The 24,197-nt window shown below is 39.6% G+C and overlaps 1 protein-coding gene across 1 annotated transcript in view; it reads left to right on the top strand.

Annotated features, from left to right (window-relative positions):
* Positions 1-24,197, top strand: part of LOC147156513 (glycylpeptide N-tetradecanoyltransferase 1-like) — a 156,460-nt gene that overhangs the window by 105,501 nt on the left and 26,762 nt on the right. The window contains exon 5 of the mRNA XM_086065198.1: positions 17,674-17,766. Coding sequence (XP_085921324.1) covers positions 17,745-17,766 — 22 coding nt within the window. The 5' untranslated portion in view covers positions 17,674-17,744. The remainder of the gene's footprint in view (positions 1-17,673; positions 17,767-24,197) is intronic.

Genomic DNA, 24,197 nt, shown 5'->3' with positions numbered 1-24,197 from the left:
TTTGACTTCTATAGCCATCAATGGCAGTGAATGAGTTTCAACTGTGATCGGAGCAGATCATTATGCGAAAATTGCCTATCACAGATGGCGGCCAATAATTTTACTCTAATAATAATAATTATACTTTATGTTTCTAGTAGAGTAAAAAGTAGTCCTCCAAATAATATTACACAAATCACTGTGTAATGATGAATGATTAAGTGGTCTTACTTGAAAATACGCCAAATAGAGCATGCAGAGTATTGATGACTAAGCATAGATTTGTCTCAAAGCCTTTTTGTTAAAAAGAAAAACTAACCAAACCCAGTGGGACGTTTTTTTTTTTCCTCCGCTATTCAAGCCTTCTTCTTCTTTCTTTCAATCACACAAAGCAAGTAGCCCGAGTTATTCAGTGCAGCTGCAGTGCGACTCAGTGGGCCTAAGTGCTTCTGTAAAGGGCGCCACCTGGGGGGTTTGGGCTGCGGAAAAGAAAATAGTAAAAGAGTGCAAAAAAAACTCCCTTCACGTCTCACTGGAGAGGAAAGCACAAATGTATGTTGACTTTTTTTTAAATTGTGAAATTATAAGGCCGATTTTTAAAAGTTGTGGCAGATAATGTTCCACTCCAATCCTGTAGGAGGCAGTCATGAGTATTATAACGGGCTTAATATTTATTATAATTGTATATTTGTAATTGTACTAAAGTGGATCAAACTTCAAAAGCCACCAAAAGAGCAGGTTTCTGCAAAAAAAAAAAAATATAATAAACTCACAGCCCATTAAAAACCAGGACGTTTTTTACCCCCACAATCATCTTAATTACTGTGTGACAACAACAACAACAAAACATACTAAAGTAAAACTTTCCATTCCCACGAGTCGGAGAAAGAACTCTATGTCACAAAAGGCTTTGAGCAAAGGAAAAAGTATTCCGGTGACAAAGTGTTCTTTTCAAGTCGACTTTTGTAAATACAACTTCATTAAGGTTGGCAAATCTAAGAAAGAAAGAAAAAGAAAAAAGAAAAGAGTTGACTTATTTTTCTTTGTGTGTATGTTTGTATTCCCTCAAGTAAAAAGATGAAAACTTCTTCTAGTTCTTGCAAGGTTCAATTTTCAGGACAGGAAACCCAATTAACACGTCGAGGGTTTTCAAGACATTGGAGTCAAAGAGTCAAAGTGCTTTTTACAGTTGCTTTAATAATTCCTTCTTGGTTATTTCGACCATATTTCACAATGAATAAATGCAATAATTTAGCTGCATATTTCAGTCAATTTTTTTACAGAATATTTTCAAGTCAACCAAATTCCTTCCATTATATATTTTGATAGTTTACCATTTCTACAACGTATATTGAGATTTATACGTTAAAAATCATAATTAAGTCCACGAAGCAATCTTAGAGTTAAGAAGGCGTACATTTCACTTTGAAAGCATGCGCCCTGCCGGCGTCGTTATTAGCGGCTTAAAGCCTCTAAAAATATCAAAGCCTTTTGATTGACTCTGCAAAGGTCATGTGATTACCATGCTAATGGGAAAAGATCGCTCTTTACGACTCTTCAAATGAACCTTTGGCACCACGCACACACACACAGTCACTTAGATAAATGCTGGTGTCGCCCGGTGCGTGCGTCCGCAAAGAAAAAGCGTGATATCATGAATATTAGTCCGCACACATTCAACGCAACAAGGTCCTCTTAAAGATGGAAGGGGATGAAAAAAAGCATGCATGGCCTTTTTGTGTTGAGAGAGTGTACTGCAGGTAAAATATAGTGTTTTGTGTTTTGCCCACACTATGTTCAAGTATGTGGTTAGATTTTATTAATTATTTTTTAGAGCAGGTTTTTTTGGTGGGCAAATGCCTCGGTTTAGTTTTATTGATTTTATTTTTGTTGCGTTTTAAATATATTTAATATTTACTAATAATATTTTTCAAAGGCAGAAGTTCTAGTTTAAGGGGGGGAAAAAAGAGTAGTATAAATAAAAATAAAAATGCAATGAAAACAGTCGGGGACCTAAAATTGAACCCTGAGGAACACCATATGACAATGCGGGACTCAGAGCATTCTAGGCTCACACAAAAGAGTTACCAGATTTGTTCTCAAGCTATTTTCAACACTTTGAATTGATTAATAATACATAAAAAATAACAATGTTGAGGCAGACCAATAGCATCTGCTTGTTTGAAAATATAAAATTTACCATATTTTAGACATGCGAGGTTTCTCCCCTAAGTGTGAAAGTGAATGAAAAAAATGCTGTTGTAGTTATTTTTTTATTCAATTAGTTTTAATGAGTTTTTAGAGCATTTTTGTTATTTATTTATTTATTGAAAATGCTTGGTTTTAGTTTTTAAATTACATTTAGTGTTAGTTTTATTTTATTTTATTTTAAATACATTCACTCCAAAAGTATTGGAACGGAAAGATAAATTCCTGTTTTTTATTAGCTTTAGTTTTATTTATCTATTTCTTTTTCTTTTTTATAATGAGAGCTGTCTATGGAAGAAAAGCAAACCATTTTGAAGAAGAAAAAAAGATGGAAAATCGTTCAGAGCAACAATTTGGAATGTCGTGAAAAAGAAATAATACTAGTGCTCCTGTTTATATTAGCTTGAATTTTCTCCCCCAAATTTTGCCCTGTCTACTCGTTTTGCCAAGTCTGTCACCTGATCAATATTGACCTGTAATGATAAGAGCAAGAAGTTTTTGTCAAAGTAAACGAAGGCTAATGCTACTGCGGTTGCTAATTAAGATGCATTTGTGCGCGCGTGTTGATTATGTGAGCGATCCCCACGGCATCGGGTGAATGTTTACTCTGCTTCATGGTCACGACGGCAGCAGCGTGAACATTGCGCAGGGACGAGCGCTTCCATTAATGAAGCCATTTTTTTTCCCCCCTCGCATGCACTTGATCCGAGATTGGATTTCAGTCACTAACATCTCCAGTCGGTGGGCTTCTCTCTATATAATGATCATAATGCTTTTGTTTTTGTTGTTTTTTATCTCCCATACTTCTCCAAATTTCACACTAACAAGCATCATTATTACTTAAAAAGTGTATTTTCCCCACCAGAGGCGTTGCGCAAATCGGCTGCAGGCCATACTAACGCTCGTCTTTTGGATGCAGCTTTAATTAAGACAACAAGGATTTATCATCCCCCAATGACATCACTCGAGGGAGTCATTCTGCCTCATTTGTTCTGCCTTTACGTTTACAGTTAAATGAGGCACACGTTTTTTGCATGGAAATAAACTAGGATAGCATAATTGGCCTAAGGTGTTAAAGTTAGGTTTTAGGTGGCGTTACATTTAGTTTGGGTAAGATTTAGAGCTCGGCGGTTAGCGTCGGAGCTGGGGCTAATGTTAGCATGGTGTTAGCGTAAAGGTTTTTGATCACGACTGCTCTCCGAACATCAAATTCGAATTGAACAAGTGGCACTTTAAGTTGGAGGAGAGCAAGCCGCATTCACATGCTCAAAGCCAAGAAGGATCCCTGGCGATGGCGCTCAAATGGCTTGGAGCCGCGTCTTTGAAAGGAGCCCGAGTTACTTCAAAGGCACAAAGCCAGAATTTAATTTAAGATTCAACACTTTAGGGGACATGCACAAGTCCTACCAGAATTCAACTTATATTACCTAAAAGTCTGAATAAGAGAGACTTATTTAGTGGTAGTAAACTCTTGTAGACTCAGCTAGCCTGGATGCCTAAAACACGTTCTTTCTTAATATTATTATAAAATAAAATTGTATTTAAAATGTATTAATATAAAATGTCTGGTCCCAATTTGCAGTACTTCTTGTTGAATCTTTTGTTGTGTTAGATAAAAGTTTTGGAACAAAAATGTACCTTAACTCATTCACTCCAAGCCATTTCACTGAAGTAACCCCCTTCGCTGCTTGGCAGTTTTACTGGATTTTGACTGATTTTGCAAGGCCCACAGAATATTGTGTTCTATTGCTATAAAAACATGGAACCTACCAACAGAAAGATTTGAGTCTCTTCGTTCATCAGGGTTTTTTTTTATTTATTTCTATCTGTTTCCGTTTTGCAGCAATTAGCATTAGAATATAGCTAAGTTTCATCATTATTCACAAAGCTTGTTGCAACATGACCCTGGTTGATCTCTTATACTCCGCTGCCACCTGCTGGCCATTTTTTGTAGTAACTACCATTGCTTTAAGCCACCTCTTCAGGTCAGAGGCTGCATCAAAGCCTTCTGTATGCTCTCGCTCCTAGAGTCTAGCATACAAAAACATCATTTTAAAAAAACGTATAAATATGTTTTTGGGACCATGGCAATTTTTTAAATAAAACATTTTGGGGAGCAAATGAGTTAATAGCACTAGTTATGGCAGCAGCTTACTTCAAAATAAGCACGTCGTTTGGCGTATTTGTTATATAATGTCCAATACTGTACAGTCATAGAAAACATGTTACAAAAAACGTATATATGTGTCTTATTGGGGCTGCGATAGATTAATAGCATTTCAATTGATATCAATGGGGAAAGATGTGTTTTAAGTTTAAGTGACATCATAAAATGAATGAAACGAAGTTTACAGTCTGTTTCTATTTTTACAATTTCCTGTGGGAATAATAGTTGTGTCTTTACTTTTCCGTCCTGCTGCTGATCTCCTTGATGCATCCATCTCTCTAATGCCTCCCAGCACGCCACGCAGCACTCTCTGGAATAGAAGTGTGTCTTTTGCATCCCTTTAATATTTTGCCAAGTAATAAACAACGCAATGCTCCGAATATGACTGCCCTTTAAAACGTTTATTAGTCGCGCCAAGTCTTCTGAAGTTGAAAATAGCCGACCTCTTTTTCAGCAACGCACTTTTAACAACAGACATATTGTGACAATCATACATCTGACGGTGTCAATCAGATGTGAGCATTATAAAAGCAGAATTTTTTTTAATTAAGATCTCGTTAAATTGTGCAAGTGTAGCTAAGGTTGTGGTTTCATATTATTAGTTTTAGCTCAGGCACATTTCTACACCCGTAAGATTCTTTTGAACGGCCAGCAAAGGCAGTCAAAGTTCACATTCATTTCAATTTGTATGGAGTGTCGAGTAGCGCAAATAAAATATCCAAATAATCAATCAGTCTGCGTGCATTTTGCTCCAACCTCTAACATCTCTCTCTTTCTCGATAAAATGAAAATAACACATTTGTTTCTCATTTTTCACACTCACTCATCCCGCGGACTCCAACCGCCATTGGTGTCAGTGAGCCGCGTTCTGCCTGAAAGTCAATTTTACACTTACTTAGCTACATAATCAGGAGTCATGTTGACTAGCTCACAATGCACAACTCTTCTTCTTTTTAGCATGCGGCGAAGGGTAAAAAGCAGGAATCGTCAGAATGGACAAATAAAAAAAATGGAGAAAAACGTGTAAAACCAATCAAGACGGATATCACTCCAACTCAATACCTAAAAATGGGACACACCTTGAACTCATTTGCTAGAAATACGTTCAATTTTAAATGTTACCATGCTCCCAAATACTTTTTTATTATTATTATTATTTTTAATGCTAGAGCATACAGAAGCCTTTGATGCAGCCTCTGGACTGAAGAGAATGGTTGAAGCAATAGTAATTATTACAAAAACGGCCAGCTGGTGGCAGCAGAGCAAAAGAGATCAACCAGGGCCATAATGATGAAACTTTGCTATATTCTAATGCTAATTGCTGCAAAACGGAAACAGTTAGAAATGTAATTAGTTTTACCCTCACCATTGCTTCACCCATTCTCTTCAGTTCAGAGGCTCTAGCGCCTCGTCTGGCATACAAAAACATTTATTTATTTTTTTTACCTACAAATACGTTTTTTTGGGGACCATGGCAATATTGGCAATAGGGCCAATAAGTAATTTAGTAATATCTGCCATGATACTTCCTCAAGCTGTTTCGTGTGTGATGTTTAATTACATCGTGTTTTGAAATCCATGCTTTTAATTTGGAAGGCTGCTCTGCATTTCCGTTTCCTGTTTCACGTTCTCCGTTTCGTCATTCATCTCATTGGCAGTGCAGTCGTCAATGACGATATACTATATAATGTACAAAGATCAGTCTGCACGTCAGAGCTAATGAAATGGTTGAGTACAACTGAAGAAGACTATAAGGTGCTCTCTCTTACCGGAACCCCCTGTGGCGGTCAATAAATGCAAAAATAACCAGTTCAGCCTTAAGTTCCTGACGGGAAAAACGGCCACAAGAGCCTTTTTGTAAATGAACATAGACTCAAATTGGAGACCCTTTAAAAAGGTCAAACTAAAATTTTGTTGTCTTCATGTTTTTGCTTATGCTTGATTTATTTTGATTTTTTTTTAAACATCAAACGACTGCCTGACATCAAACAGCTGATGTAACATGTGTCAATCACTTCCTGGAATAATGAGCCGGCGTATTTTGGCCTCAACACAACCATCGGGCATGTGTGTGCGCGCGCGTGTGCGTGCGTACATGTTTTATTCATGCCGCTATTTCCTGGCTGCTTTCACGAGAACAATAAACATGCGACAAAAAAACAAAAACGCGACCTTCGTTCCGGAGCAGCGCTTTTCACCGCCGACGTGCCCGCCGCAAAAGTCAGTCGCTTTGTGGTCGCCTATCTGGCAAGCAGATGACGAGCGGGGGCAGCAAGGGGCGACCAGTGTCACACCTTTTGCCTTCACGTAGACCTTAAAACCCAGCCATGAGGAAAGACGCTATGCACGCCAAGGCCAAGCTTTTCTTTGGAGAAATAAAACAGAAGCCAGGAGGCTTTTTGAACAATAAACTTTCTCCAAAACTTTGAGAACGAGTTTATGAAATCAAAAAGCTGTTCTTTTTTTTTTTTCTCGTACAGGGTGGCTGCGGTTTACGTTTATCCACTTTGGGCTGTGCTTAAACTATGTGGACATTTCACGCTAAGCTGAAGAAGTCTGCGAGTTTTAGTTTTAAGGCTGTCTCACATCCAATTAGTTGCTGACAGATGTCCAATTTCATGCCGCTATACAAGCGTAGTTCTATCAAAAAGGCTGCAAAATTGGTAATAAAGTGATTCATGGAGTTTGACTTTACATGCGTTTGCTAGCTTATTTCACGACGCCTGTCAAATCCACCGTTTCGTTAGCTTAATAGCATCGTTGCCAAAGTGTTTTTGGAAAACGGGGTGGGGGGGGGGGGGACTAAGAAGTCGCCTGAACCTACATACTCATAAAGAGAAAACTCCTAAGTACTATTTTGGTCCCTAAGCTAATGACCAGAAGAGCGAGTGGTGAATGCTTGCTAATGTAGCACGTTTTTGGTTGCGGCGGTTTTCATCAAAGGTTATCGCGAACAGTTTTTCTTCATTTTCAATATGTTAATTATTTCCTCGCTAAAGACCGTATCTCTCTGAGCGGCGAATTCTTGCTAACGTAGCAACTTTTGCTAACATGAGCAAAAAGGTCGCAAACATTGATTTTTGGAGGTCACCCTTTTTGCTGAGGGCATTTCTGGACTGTTGACGTTGTTGTTCAGTCAGTCAGTTGTACACAAATTCCTCATCAAATTCTGATGACATTGGAGAAATTATTTTGATATTTATTAGCAGGGGCGGAACCAGAAATTTTTCATTGGGGTGGCCATATATAGGGGTGGCTATAAGTTCATACCTGAAATGTCTAATTAAGTGGTTCTTAACCACGCAGCCATACCGCTCGCATGCCGACCTTGGGCTGCCAGCACCGACTCGTGGGCTGCATGAAATAATTTCAGAGTATATGTTATGAATTCAATGCATTGGAGCTGTCACAACTGTCAATGAGTTGCTCAGTTACAATAGAGCTTAGCTGCCACTCGGGCGGCAATTAGTCAAATGTCAGTTACGGACCTGTACACAATAAATGACTAAATATTAAAAATCTAATGTTGATTTTACACACATTTATTTGCTCAAAACACTGATCATTAAACATGCAAATAAATAACAAAAACGAGTAAATTATACCTTTTCGTGGACTAACATAGACTGACATTCAGGCAACATGACAACTGTGTCCAAACACACGCCCTCAGATGCGACACAGTTGGTTGTTGATTTTTTTAATTATTTTTTTTATATTGAAGGTTTATAATAATAAACCACATGTGTAATCTCTGAAATGATTTTGCTTCAGGAGCTGAGATATCAATTATTTTATAGGCATTGACAATATTGTTGTGGAAATGTGGGGGGGGGGGGGGTAGGCTTGGGGTGGCTGCGGTCCTCTCTGGCCACCACGTGCCTCCGCCATTGTTTATCGGGTCATTCTTTACTCAGTATGACTTAACACTTGCCCAGATCATTTTGTGATCTGAAGTAATTTTGTTGACTTTGTGTTTTGTTTTCCTGCGAGGAGTTTCAGAATGAGAGGGAGTCTGTTGCGCCGCGGTTCCATCCCTGCGGGATGCCGCTTGCTCATCAGACAGCAGTGGACCATTTTTTGACTTGAGCCTTTTCAGTAAGATCAAAAGTAAAACTTTGCTTGTGTTGAGGGTTTTCTAGTTGTTCGAGTCTCTGAGGTTCCCCTGATAATATTGTGTAGCGGGTGCCAAAAGGTTTTCTGACTTTCTGAGATTGCTACGTATGTTTTGGACTATAATAAAAGAAAAATAATAAGCACGACAATGAAAACCTCTGCAATTTTCTCCCTTCCACCAAATCACATAAGGTCATCGTTGCTGAGTGTAACGCAATTTTTGTTTTGATTTTGGAGGCCGACCTCTGCAAATGTCACATATTGACATTTGATGCTTTGCTGGTAATTGTTGTAATATTGACTGTTCAGAGTCGGGAGGTTAAACCAAGATGGGCCCCTCGATCGTTGACACTCTCGGGTTACACGCAGGTACACAAACACGACATCGCAGCAAAACTGCGATTGTGGCTGAATGCAGAGACTCCAAAAATCTAATTCATTATTTTACCAGTGATTGCTTTAATCATGGTTGCACATGATTGCTTTAGTGAATAACAACATTTAGCTGTTGTCCTAAAACAAAAAAGTTTTTTTTTTTTTTTTAATGGCTTTTATCACGTATGCATTCAGCATTTCTCTCAAGGACATTTTGACAGGACATGGTGTGGTTGATGTCTCCCGTCGAAATGGAAAATGTAACCTTCCAGTAATAGGATGGTCCCGCCGGCTCCTAATCTACTCAACCATCGGCGAAAAAAGGAGATGGAAAGATGAATTGATGTGCGGAATATTAGAATGCGGATAAACAGAAAGCGCCGACAGAGATGCCTTAAAGGATGATAATGGAAGAGAGGCGACGATTGCGCGGGATACAAAGTCTGAGTGATGGCGAGGAGTTGCTAATAAGACAAGGAAGGAGGGAGAAAGCCTGATAGTAAAATATCATTATGCGACTCATTGGGATGAAGACAAAAAAATGAATCGAAAAACAGGCTGTTACCTGTTCCACTCATTTCACTTTCTAATGAGATCCAATACAAGAGCTGTATTGATTTTTTTCTGCCTTTAGAAAGATAATAAAGCAATTTTGAGAAAGCTAATATTTTTGTCTCGCTCTGGGAGAGTAGGTAACCAAAATAGCTCTCTTTGAAGTTGTGCTTTCAGAATGCGCTGCAAACTATTGCACAACCTGAAAACAAAACCAAAAAAACGGCGCTTTTCTCATCAGGAAACGATGTTTGTCATGTAAATATCTCGGGTCACATGTGGCTTGAGTCCATTGGGACGAGCAAAGACTGTGCCGTCGTTTGCCGTTTCTCGATATCAAGAAAACAAAAGTACACTGTCTTGCGAAACTTAGCAAGTACGGTCATCCTGAGAACATACTCGAGAAAATAAATAAATAAGAACAGCCGTTCTTATAGCAGCACAAAATGCATCCTGGATTATTTCCCCTCGTGTGACTTTCCCTTTACGAAGGAATTCAGTTCTTCTATTTTTGCTAATCACTGTCGCATGCTATGAAATGTGCGCGTGTGTGTGTGTTTCTTTGTGTTAAATAACCTCTTGAGCTGTATGATCTTTTTCTGTTTTGAGGCCAACATTGTTTTTGCATTCCTAAAATGTCTTTCTCCTCCTACACAGGCTGCTGTCGCTGTTGCCGCCTCCTCTGTCGATGACAAATAACAACACAATCTCACAACGTGTTATTTATACACTCGACGTTAGTCTTCTTCAGGCGAGATAAAAAATCTAAAGTGTAATATAGAACAATTAAAAAAAAAAAAAAATCTCAATATTGTGATTTTTTTTTTTCTCCCAAGGTTCTCTTCCCATGTATTTTTTTTAACATACACAAGCAATAAATTAAACAATATCAGATTTATTTTTGCATAAATGTTTCGACCACAACCGCCTGAGAGAAGTTATGCACCAAACTAAGGTTTTTGCTTCTTACTGTCTCGCTTTAATTGCTTTAATCACCTGGAATGACCCATAAGAGTGCGGAAGAACATGAATCTCCTCCTCTTATCTGAACACGAAGCTGTCAATCATCTTTATCTCATTGCCTCTGCACGTCAATCCAACATATCTCTTCGCTCAATCCTGCGTTTTTTTTGGGTTTTTTTCAAATCGGGATCCTTCATTCTTGCGTTAACTTGCCATGTTTCATGCCAAATCGACGTGACTGACTGAGCTTTCTAAAAGCAGGCTCACTACAATGACAAAATTGATAGCAAATGTGCACGATTCATTAAACAGAACTTAGACAAGTGTTACAAAGACAAATGCGATAAGTCTGTCGGAGAGATGAAGCTTTCGATAGAGGAAGGTGTAAACGACCAAGTATTACCAAAGTCGTTCAAACGTCTTGACAAAGTCGTTTGAACATACTGCAAAGTCATTCAAATGTCTTGGTGAAGTTGGTTAAACGCAGGCTAAATGCAAAAAAATTATGATAATAATTCCCATAATGCCACAGACTTTTGCCACAGCAATTGTGGCATTATGGGGATAAATTAAGTTTTTAACATTTGTCCTACATTTTACCAATAGGTTCAAAATTTTTACTAATACATTCGAACGACTTTACCAAAAGATTCGGACCGCATAGCCTCATTAAAATGGCATTGACAGTTCCACACTTCCATAGTCCGTTTTTTTGTTTTTTTTCAGTTAGCATTTTAGCTCTAAAGTCTTATCTGTGTGTGTGGACAAGTGTCTGAAAACAGGTCATACTTTTGCTAGCGCTTATTTGTGGTAGAGGTAATGACTCACTCATTACAACACAATATCTATGTGGCAATGTGGCCACTATCTGAGAAAATTCTATTCCCAGGTAGCATCCACCGTTTGACTGTCCATCACGTGAGAAATGGAAAGACGCTAAGCGAACCGTAATTACGAGCCGCTGAGGAAAGGACAAGAGGAGGAGCAAAGGAATCCAGAGGGCGAAAGACAGACAAATCATTATACTCATATCTTGGCAGAGAGAGAGAGAGAGAGAGAGAGAGAGAGAGAGAGAGAGAGAGAGAGAGAGAGAGAGATGGCAGATGCTAAATGAAGGTAGCAAAGGGGGAAATTGTGACTGAAGGCGATGCTGAATTCACTTACCGCTACTGCGTCAATTCATTATCATGGCTCAGGTGGTCCAAGAGGGGAAATATACCAATATGCAATTTCCAGCTTTTCTAGGGTTTGACGTGCTCAATTGCTAATTGTTTGTAAACTCCGAAATGTGTGGAATTCATTTCATTGTAATACGGAAATTTCTTGTAAATGTTGAGCATTTATGCCATCGAGTTGCGTGAGTTAACCTTTCGTACTTCATAGCCTTCTGCGGTAATAAGAAACGAGAAATACAGTCAACAAATAAATGCCCTTGCGGAGCTTTGAACGACTTAAGGACGCGTCCACAAGGCTAATCAAACTGCTGTTTGAATCCATCTTCAAACTAATCTTTTTTTTTTTTCTGCGAAAGTCTACAAACAATTTTCATAATCGGATTTTTATTTTTATTTTTTAACATCCATTACTTTGCCGGCCTTCCTCTCTATAACGAAGTTAGTCTTCTATCTGTGAGCATTTTTATTTATTTATTTTTTGCCGCAAGGTCAACGCGTATTGATTTGCCATTCATCTGTCGCTGGCGGTCATCTGCGCTATCGCAGCTATGAAGATAATCTCCACCACGTACGAATAGTTCAAGTATTGCTGTGCAGAAGGAAGAAAATGAGGAGGAAAGGAAAGTATGCAAGACGGAGATGGATGATTAAAAAAAAAAGATACGTTTTAAGAAATTTTTTGGTTCTCCCCTTTCCATTCAACAAAGTCATGCAAGAGAAATCCAAAGTGAATAGAAAGTTTTTGCGTGAGCGGCCGACACTGCCGAGCAATTTTGCCTTCAAGGATTGTTCACAACAATTTAGGGAAGAATGATAAACCGTTTCAGCAGCCAGCATCAGCGTAAGCTAACTTCTTTTTTTTTTCCCTTCCATCATAGCTGCTTTGTTTTCAATTAGAACTTTCATTAAGATCCCTCGGAGCAATTAGCGAGCTCGTTTGGCTTAGTAATCATACAATCAGTGCAGGGATCGGATATCAAGCGCTGAATTTCAACTAGAACGCTGCACAAACAAATTAGCCGTGGAGGTCATCGCTATCCAACTCGGAGCAGTGTGCGCTGCTTGTCGACGACGCTTTTGGGGTGAGAAGAATTCATTTCAAGCAGTCAATGCAGACATTAATGATGAAAGATGATCAAAAAGTCTTGTATCTAAAGTAATTACCCATCAGAGGCTGAGTTACGCATCAAGCAAGAGGAAAGGAGATGTCAAAAAGCAGGTTTAAAAAAAACGAAACAATCAAATGTAAAATGTCCAAATATGGTCAATTTCCTGTTTGTGACAATTGTCCAAACGTTGGCAGTTATTTTTACACATTATTAACCGATTTAAATTTTGAAAAGTAGGGGTGTCAAAATTAGTGCGTTAATTTTTAAGGTCCGTAATGTTGCAAAAAAAATTAACGCGCAATTAATGACCTCCCCTTACTTGGAAAGGCTGCACTGGGGGGGGATTCCAGTTGCAATACAGCAGACACATCCACGTCAAAATTTAGCAGTAATAAATCGTATAATAATAATGCATAATATTTGTGCAGACTGGGATCAAGTTGTATTTTACAACTTTAAAAATGTGCAGAATTTCACAAGTTCACTTCATGTTAAAGATTTAGATGGCTCTTAACGTGAAAAGAAAAATGCACCGAGCTTTCACTAACATCTTACAAATGCAATTATGCCATCTAGTTGCGTGAGTTAACGATTGACGTCAAGCGATTAATTACGAATAAAAAATGTAATTTCCTGACAACCCCGAGTTAAAAGCGGCTTGAACAAACCTCTGAGAAGTGTCATAAAACTCTTCCGTCACGTCATGGGAGCTGCGCAGCATTATGTCACCTCAAGATTGAAATTCTAGATGGGTTTTTTTTTTAGATAGTAACAAATAAAAATAAATTAGATAACTTGAATTAGCCTGTTGTGTGAAAAAAAGAAGAGCTGCACTGTTTCAGTCTGTCAATCACGACTCGACACAAGTTTTGGAAGATGATGTAAAAGACGGCAATTTGCTTTATGTCTGGTTGGGATGTCAGCGTTTGCCTGGACTTTGATGTGTACAGGTGGCAGTGGCAGCCATTTAATAACAGTGTAAAAATTTGCGTTTGAACATTTGAAAATCCAATGTAAGACTCTTTAAGACACACAAATGATGCTTAGCCAGTCAAAAATGTGGAACCCCTCTCTGCCAAATGCTAAGGAAAAAAAATGGTAGTTTTCATTGTGCACTTTCCATCGCAACCACCCAGGGGGCGCAATGAGCGATCTTTAAACTATGAATCTTACAAACTGACATGAGCGGAGGTAAAAGAAAAGAGCAGCGGGATAATAACTGCTGCGGCGCAAACAAGATTGAACAAGTCAGAGGTGCGGCGCATAATAAGAATCGATCAGCGCGCGACTCAACTCTCACAACCCGGACTGGAAGCCATGGCTCGGCTCTGGAGTCCGCATTGTACGCACAGTTAATAACAAAGGGAGACTGACAAGAATTCATATTGTGCTCAGGATGTTACATCAAATGCGGACAACGCAGCACGCTGACCCGCAACGGAAGCTTTTGGGCTGTGCGTGCGCGGGCGTCTTCCGTCTTCCGAGGATGTCAACTTCAATCAGCTCAAACATTTATAATAAAAAGAAGAAAAAAAATGACCAAACTATTTCTATATTGTTTATCAAATGTGGATGGAGTCATAAACATGTACGACGGCGTATTAGGGCCACTTATAAATATTTTTTTTTTTGGAGAGTGGAAGCAATATCCCGAGAGAAAAACTCACAAATTTGCCATTTTCTTAAGTCGTAAATTTGCGAGAAAAACACTCATAAATTTGCGATAAGTTTGCTGCTTTATAAACTCGCAAATTTATAAAGAAGCGAGAGAGAAAAACGATGTAGCTATAGTCTAATGTGAGTATTTGTTGGTAGTTAATGGCACGCTGTTTATAAAATGAAATTCAGTCTTAGTTTAAACTTTACTCGTCATGCACGGCAGCGAGAGCGACAACACTTCCTGATCCCCTATCAGCTGACTAAACACTAACCAATCAGAAGCTGGCATACTTTAGGTCAATGCAAGTGAATGACGGAGAGCAGCAGATTTGACACATCAACTGAGCGACTTGTACAAAACATTTTATAAATAATAATTCTGGAAACAAATTTGCCACTTTATAAAGTTACGCATTTATGAGTTTTTTTGCGGGAAAAAATTATCTGAATATTGCCCCGCCCTCTAAAAAAATATATTTATTCGTGGCCTTAATACGTCATCGTAAACATGACATACGGTTATGTCAACTATGAAACTGCTCGGATGGATTTGTGATGTTTCATGCTTATATTATTGTATTTGTGTAAAAGTTAACTTATTAAATCTCAACGTAAAGATTTAGCTCAAGGGTGTCCGGGGTCATTTAGCGGGCCATTTTGATTGTGAACCCAAAGAATGTGACCCCCTCAAATTCTCAACTAAAAGCCATATAAGCACGGTTATAAATAACCAAATAAATACATGCGTCAACAAATAGGAAAACCTCACTATTTGACAACCCATAACAATTGCGATCATGCTTCGTTAGCAGCTCATCAAGCGCAAAACCGTAACGAATGACAGGATGGTAATTACCACAATCAGTGCCAATGACAAACATCGGATCCTTTCCGACGTGTAACATTTGTCATGAAGGAACTCCGGAGCAACAACAGAATGCTTCGGCCTTTCATCAAGTCCGTGACGCACGCACACGCGCGCGCGCGCACACACACCCAGTATTTGATATGTCTATTCTTTGACGCTTGATGCTCTTAGAGGATCCCATGAGTGTGCGCGCGCACTCCGTTTGACAGACGCACACTTTATCCCGAGAGGATTATGACATGGAAAGTCCTCGACATGACACGACGGCAGCTCGGCACACACACACACACACACACACACACACACACAAACCTACCGTACAGGGATTAGAATACTGATGGACCTCAGACTGACATCACATGTACCTCTGTGACCATGGCAGGCCCGTGCGCCGTCCACACAAACACACGCGTGCACGCACACCCACACTGAAAGTTGCCCCTCGCTGACAAATCCTATTAAAGAAAAGGAAATGGTCGCAGGGTCTAATCCCCGTGACTCCAACCTGAGCCGCACCACATGACAGCCACCGTCAGACATCAGGAAAAACACACATGAAGTATTATCGTTTACGCTCGGGACAGGTTTCCCGCATCGCGCATGACGCATGGTACGGACCAAAAAAGGATTGGGACATACACCGATAGGAAGTCAAAGGTATTCATATGTTTAAAACCGATTTAAAGTGTAAAGTTCCATAACGCCACCAAGAAAAATGAATAACCGCCCCTTGCATAGAAAAGCCCGTACTGCGGGAATTCCAGTCGCAACACGTCCACATCAAAATGTAATACGAATGCAGATATTTGCGGCAAATTGTATTTTACCATTTTTTAAAATTCAGAATTTCACAAATTACTTCATGTTAAAGATGAGATCATATGATTATGATTAATATGAAAAGAAAAATGCACTGAGCTGTCACTAACATCTTACAAATGCAATTATGCCATCTAGTGGCAGAAAGATGACCAACACAAATCAATATCACACTCGTTTTTTACAGTAGCCTACAGTACATCTTTTTTTTTCAACTCAATTTTATGAATTATGAAATAACTATCATTGACTAAAAGAATCAGCTATATTTCTATTAGTTTAACATTTTTCCCACTTTTGTTAACAGTATGAAAACTTAAAAAAAAACATTTTATTGTATATTTAGAACAGATATAAAATTTGTGATTAATCGTGAGTTAAATATTGAAGTCATGCGATTAATTAGGATATATATATATATATATATATATATATATATATATATATATATAAATATATATATAAATTCTCCTTGAAAAGAACAGAACTTCTATGAGATGCTACACTTGAGTCAATCGGGTTAATTGGGGATAATGCTGATCAAAATCTTTATTTGACCAAATTAACACCTCATTAGAAAGTCTTAAACCAGATTTGGGATTTGGTGGGGGGAGATCAAATAAATAATCTCCTCATCTGAGCATTTCCTCCTTTTCTCTTCAAATGCACTGTAAAAATGGCATTTTTCACACTCTGACTTTTTAAACACAAAGATGTATTCAGGGAAGGATAAACACTGACCAGAAGCGCCATTCAGCTCACATAAATAAATGTGCGCAACGCTGCCAAGCGCACGGCTGAATTAAGTATTGATAAAGCCGGAAAATCTTCCTTATCTTTTGTGTTCGACTGGGGAAAAGATGAAGGGGCCGGGAAAATAAGGATTGTTGTGCCGTACGCTTTTTAACGCTTTGAAGCCATCACCTCAATAAAAAGGGGAGGAACAATTTTAACTTTTCATGAAATCTGGCTGGTTAAATTTTCAAAAGAGATTTGGGGGTGTTGCAGCAGAAGTCTAGCCTTGTGGCTATCCTGATGAAAATTTTTTTGCACCTTTTTGTCACATGACTTTTATACAACGGTGTATTGGGGCCACGTGTGTGTATATATATATATATATATATATATATTTTTTTTTTTTTTTTCGGGGGGGGGGGGGGGGTAATGTTCCAAGAAAAAACGAGCAAATTTGCCACTTAATAAAGTATAAATACATTATTTATGCGTGGTCCTAGTACGCTGTTGTACTTTGAGAACCGACATAAGCGGTTTTAAATGAAAATTTTACTTTTTATGTCTCATCAAACCACATTGAAGAGCAAAAAAAACGGTCCCAAAAAGCTTTGCTAGGCTCATGTCACGAGGGGAAGCTCTGCTACTCGCTCCGCCGCTGCTAGCTAGCAACGAGCTCCGGTTGACTAATCGAGCGTGTAAAACACATCACGGAGTCGCTCCTAAATCGGGTAAATGATTGCCTCTGTGGCGGCAAATGAGCTATACTAGTATCATTCTCGTGAAGGAGAAACGACAGAGAAGCCATGCTAATTGCTAAGCTAAAATAGCTAGCGTGTTTTAACACCGGAATCAAGTGCTTTTGGTGATGGAGTCGGTCGATGGTGTGAGAAAAATATTTACATTTTTAATGCAATTTTGCCCCTTGTTTTTTTTTTTTTATGATTGCAGGTAGCGGGTTGGAGAGGACTTTAAAAGTCTCTTTCTATCTGTGTGTGTGGATCCTAGCTGCTCAATAATTCATGCTGACAGCCTCACAAACAGGTATATTTACACACTGCAACTTATACATTTTTCTCTTCACGTATGAAGGGCCCCGAGTTTTAATGCAACTTAAGATATAAAAATGTGATCTAAGGCACTTGTATGGAAATGAGGGTCCAAAGTACATTTACTTTGTATTAGCGGCGCACGTCATTTGCATACACAGCCAATTCCCCATTTTGAGATTCACTGCACAGAACAAATACAACACGATGAACAAGCTGCAAGCAGCATAATGCAGAACAGAGCTCGAAGTTCATTTGAAGTGTCCCACTGACTTTTGGGTAATTCCAAAATGGTAGATGCAGGAGGTTTTTACACATTCTTATGGTAATTGATTCACCGCAAAGGTGGCAAGGGGGGAGAAAAGCAACAAAATGAATTCTGTCTCTCTTTCTTTGCATCACTGGCTTTGGCTTACAAAAGGACAAAAATTGGCTTCATTTCTTTTGTAGCCGTGTTAATTTGTTCTGTCTTTTACGTTGCCGCTCCTGGACAAGATTCTGCTTGATGAAGTGTGGCCGAGAACATAAGCGGAATTAAAACGGCAGTATCATCACGGCGTATGAGTGAAGTCACACATCATCTGAGGGTGTAACTATGCACAAAAAAAAAATTAATTTAGCTGCCAGCCAGCGAAGCCTGGAGGTGTGTAAGTGACAAATGTAAAGTAAAAACGATGGAAAGAGTTATAAAATTGTGTTGGGCGCGGGCGGGGGATACGCCGGCACGTCGGCCCTGCGAGAGCGTTGAAAAACAAAGCTCAACTTGTAGTATGAACTAATATCGGCAGGTAGAAAAAAAATTAAAAATGAAAAAAATATATATCAATGCTTGGAGGAGGCCTCTTATCACGCACTTTTGTGTAATTTAATGACTTAAATTGTAATACACTGATAACTTTTAATCGTTTTTGGAAGAGAATTATTGTGTGTGCGTATATGTATATATATATATATATAGATATACAGCTGCATTAAGTCATCAATGGACCTTCGTAAGGAAAGTGTCAAAATATTGTTTTTATTAATATTAAATATAAAGCATATGAAAAAAATCACTGAGTGAACTGAAATTGCACCCAATTGTTCAAAATGGCACCCTCCAAAATTTCAAAATTATTATTGTCATTATTAAATGTGGGAAACTAATTTTTTATAGTATACATGAGTAAAAATGTCCAAATTTTGGCCCAATGACTCCCATCATAAATCATAATTTTTCCTGTTTTTTGATGCACTGTACACCTGATGTGTTATAGTGCATTTCCCGCGATTACCAAATGTATCCCTTCACAGGGGCACCAACTAAACGTCGAGTAATTTTTTTATTGGTAGTCATAAAAGCCATAATTCATCAGATGGCGCGAGAGAGCTAATTATCGTTTTTGGTTGAGCTTGCTTATGTGCTTCCTATGTCCCCATTCTTATAGCAAAACAAGATCGAGAGCTGAGGTCTGCGAGGTCCATACCAACTGTAACCAGTACTTTATCATCTGCAATATATAAAGTCCATTCTATTTTGGTGGCTGTGACTTGAAAGCAAACGCAAGTCAATAAAATCCTTTCATCTTCTCATTAGCGCGTTTGCGGACGGCTGCACTGTGATCACGCCTAAGTGCGACAAAGCCTTGCATTGATTCGCCGGCGTGGTTTTGTTGCAGATTACGTGATCTCATGTAGGGCGTAATGATGCAGCTCGGAGCTCACTGATCAGGCCTCTAGTTAGTTTCTGAAACTGCAGTGCCAAAAAATGATTCTGTTTCAATTCTATTGACATTGTGCTGATCCTTCTGGCCACCAGGGGGCAGCATAACACGGACAAACGCATTTACAGGAAGTTGGTCAAAACTAAGTAAGCTGCAGTAATATTGTCATTCTTTGCAGCGGATAACTACCCGGTATACCTGTGAGTATTTTCATATAATATGTGTACATATATTCCAAATATCAGTTACTTAAAGCCCTAATGCTACATATTTTTTAGTCTGTCAATCTCTTTCTCTTTTTTACGAAACTAAAGCAAGCAACTCTAAAGCAAGGCAATAATTTGACCCATCCTGCTTTTATTGTAATGAAACTGAATGCATCTGTGGCATTTCATTGCCATACAGAAGCAATTCCTTTATTCATTCCATTTTTCTTTTTTTTTATGCCGCGTATGGACGGCCGCGATGTTTTAATGGCGCAGTGTCGTGTTGAATGTATAAAAAGGAATGAAATCTTGCCTGCAAAACTTCATCTGAATAAAGACTTGACGCATCTTTAGTCCTGCTGCTCACAGGGATGTACGTGTCTCTTGAAGGGACAAGGCTTTCATTACTCACTCAAGATAAGTGAGGCCAAGCTCCTGGTATCTTGGACACGTCACTAAATGTCACGCGGCGGCGTCAACAGCTCTATTCTGCAGGTAATTGCTTGCACTTGAGCTTACGGGGTCTGCTTCATAATTTATTTGAGTATCTGATCAGTCTCAAGGAAGAAGGAAGGTGAAAAAAGGATCTTTTTGAACATTTAGTGCAAGCCATGCATGTACTAGTTAATCAGTGATTGTATTCTGTTTGTAGTTAGTTGACCAAGACGACTTGGCTGTGATGAAGACGACCTGGCTGTGACAAAGATGACTTGGCCGTGACAGACAACGTGGCTGTGACAAAGATGACTTGGCTGTGATGAGGACGACTTGGCTGTGACAAGGACAACTTGGTTAGCTATGACGAGGATGACTTGGTTGTGACAAAGACGCCTTGGCTGTGACGAAGACGCCTTGGCTGTGACGAAGACGACTTGGCTGTGACGAAGACGCCTTGGCTGTGACGAAGACGCCTTGGCTGTGACGAAGACGCCTTGGCTGTGACAGACGCCTTGGCTGTGACAAAGACGCCTTGGCTGTGACAAAGATGACTTGGCTGTGACGAGGACGACTTGGATGCGACAAAGACGACCTGCCTGTGATGAAGACGACTTGGCTGTGACGAAGACGCCTTGGCTGTGACGAAGACGCCTTGGCTGTGACAAAGACGCCTTGGCTGTGACAAAGATGACTTGGCTGTGACGAGGACGACTTGGATGTGACAAAGACGACTTGGCTGTGACGAAGACGCCTTGGCTGTGACGAAGACGCCTTGGCTGTGACAAAGACGCCTTGGCTGTGACAAAGATGACTTGGCTGTGACGAGGACGACTTGGATGTGACAAAGACGACTTGGTTGTGACGAAGACGACTTGGCTGTGATGAAGACGACTTGGCTGTGACGAAGACTTCCACACATAACATAGGCAATGCACCCACACCGACTGGACAAACACAACAGACTAAATACACCAACACTAATGAGACACACCTGGGGAAAGGAAACACACACTGGTGGACGTGGTTAGACGAGGGAAGAAACCAGGAACACGACAAAAAAACCCAACCACAGACAAAAAACAACAAGAACACCCATAACAAACAAAAACCCGACACCCACAGACCCAAAACATGACATTAGTACAATGAAACCATCAACTAAATCCCATTGACTTTGAATTGAGATCTTTCAAGACAAGAGCCATTCGATATTTCTGTGGTTGATTTGTCATCTGTGAATGAATCTTGCGGTAAAGATCTGTAGAACTCACCATGGCTGAGGAAGCACAGAAACAACAATCAAAATGTGCTCCTTTGCCCAAAGGAGAAAGAATGAAGGGAAGGCCAAAAGCAGACAGATGGATGAAGGGATGGCTGGATGGTTGGCCGGGTGGATGCATAAACAATTGTGCGTGTTGCGCTAAACTTGGCAATGCTCTCAAGCTTGCGGCAAGAAAAACAACAACAACAATATGCGTTTCATCCCATTACTTTTCTGTCAGGTGACAATTGCTGCCGTTTTTGACTTTTCCTCATCCACCTCAGACTCATCTGTCATCCCACTTCATAGTTCTCTTTTCTTTATCGCCATCCATCCTTTTTCAATCTAACCTCCTTTTCTCCTTTCCAAAATCCACATCTCCCGTCTTGTTTTCCACTCTACTGGGAAATCAAAGATGGGGACTAACTTTTACATCATAAGTCAACAACAAAAAAAAGTGGTCTCCATGGGAACACGTTCATCCTGCCAGGTTCACTCGTCTCTTTGCCAGCATTAGCATTAAAGTCAATGTATATGAAAGAATATAATTTTAAGGGAGTGTGATAAATGAGAGATGGTCTCATAAGAGCGACAGACCGGCAGGTTGGCGGTGAGATATAGAAATCGGCAGATGGTCGTGTATTGTTCCCAGACATCTTTGATGAGAGGCGCAAAGGAGTATGGAAGCAAAACAACATAAATGGGTTCATGTTGCCATTAGCTAACTGTTGTTTTATTAGTTTGTCATGAAAGTTGCATTCTGCTGCTCTGATAGTGCAGCCAAGAGCAAGTTGTTACGCTAACCTATTTTCATCCTGTTTTTACCTACATTCTCGTTGCGGTTAGAGGGATCCTTGTGAAACATTTTTTTGTGAGGATCCAGATAAGTGTCAAGAAACAAGATTTAGAAGATTTGTGCGGTGTGTCAAATTTGTTTTATTTTCACTTTACAGGGAATTTAATTTATTCACATTCATCACTCCCGCTTTGTTTTGCAAGCAACTGTTGCTGTCCAATAAGTATTGAATAGGTCACTCCAGATGCTAATGCTAATTTTAGCTGTGGCGTGCGGTGTCACTAAAGTGCATCTAGTTAGCCCATAAAGCTAAAAAGGCTAATGCTAGCTCTTCTATGAGAGGCTACACTACCGCCGTGTTGCATTGAAATAAACTGTTGCTGTTCAACAAGTATTGAATACGTTACTAAAGATGCTAACGCTAACATTAGCTGTGGCATCCGTTATAAATGTATAAAAGTAAACGCAGTTGGTCCAAAAAGCTAAAAAGGCTCATGCTAGCTCTTCTATGAGAGGCTACACTACCGCCGTGATGTATTGAAAGAAACTGTTGCTGTTCAGCAAGTATTGAATACGTTACTAAAGATGCTAATGCTAACATTAGCTGTGGCATGCGGTGTCACTAAAGTGCATACCGTTAGCCCAAAAAGCTAAAAAGGCTAATTCTATGAGAGGTTACACTACCGCCGTGTTGTATTGAAAGAAACTGTTGCTGTTCAGCAAGTATTGAATACGTTACTAAAGATGCTAACGCTAACATTAGCTGTGGCATCCGTTATCAATGTATAAAAGTGCACGCAGTTGGTCCAAAAAGCTAAAAAGGCTCATGCTAGCTCTTCTATGAGAGGCTACACTACCGCCGTGATGTATTGAAATAAACTGTTGCTGTTCAACAAGTATTGAATACGTTACTAAAGATGCTAACGCTAACATTAGCTGTGGCATGTGGTGTCACTAAAGTGCATCTAGTTAGCCCATAAAGCTAAAAAGGCTAATGCTAGCTCTTCTATGAGAGGCTACACTACCGCCGTGTTGCATTGAAAGAAACTGTTGCTGTTCAGCAAGTATTGAATACGTTACTAAAGATGCTAACGCTAACATTAGCTGTGGCATCCGTTATCAATGTATAAACGTGCACGCAGTTGGTCCAAAAAGCTAAAAACGCTCATGCTAGCCTTGCCGTGAGAGGCTATAGTGCGAGTCAGTCGCAACCAATTGTATTTACCGGTCCAAAAATTGGTATGAGCCACGTTTGCGCATTTGGGGCCGTGCCGGTTTGATGTCAAGTCGTCACAACGCCTGCGCTGCGATTCATCATGGGACGCGGTCGCTCATTAGACATGCATTAATGTCTCTCACATCGCCGTCCTTTCCGTCTCATCTGATCGTGTGATGAATCACCTGAAGTGGGACACATCCGTCCGTGTGTTGGAATGCGTTCCTTATTATCAGCTTGTGCAATTAGAGTTGAATCACCGTTGAACAATCCGGCTTCAGGCTGACCTCGCCACGAACCCCGACACACACACACACACTCACACATTGAACACACGCGCATTCAATCTCGTTCTCATTAGATATTTTGATTAGTTGATGTTATTAATACGTGGCTGGCTGTGCGTGCGTGTTGTTTTGGTGTTTGGTCATAACGCAGCAGACACGAGCAAGCAAAGGTCAAGAGCAAGGAGATGAAATGATTTGCTCACCAACAAGTTTGCTAATTTCATCTTTAATAAACTGTGTTCATTACAACGTTAGGAATGTTGTTTTGTCATCAAGAAATGAAATGTGTTTCCGCCATCAATTACTGTAATGTATTATTTTTGCAGTTAAGATGCCACATGCTTAAAAAATTGATACGAGAGAGCAATAAAAAGACATAGCTGTCGGTGTGATGCAACGCCGCAAATTATATATCGCAAGCGCTATTTACAAATTAACATAAAAAGGAAAACATTATTATAAAGCGGTGCCTTGAGATGGAAGTTCAAGTGTGTTAGCTTAATGCTAACGGATTGTTTT

The sequence above is a fragment of the Leptonotus elevatus genome, chromosome 20 (genome assembly GCF_054856555.1).
Source record: "Leptonotus elevatus isolate MCC_2025b chromosome 20, RoL_Lele_1.0, whole genome shotgun sequence".
In the NCBI taxonomy this organism is placed as follows: Eukaryota; Metazoa; Chordata; class Actinopteri; order Syngnathiformes; family Syngnathidae; genus Leptonotus; species Leptonotus elevatus.
Note: the sequence above shows the minus strand (reverse complement) of the source record. Positions and strands in the feature narration are given on the sequence as shown.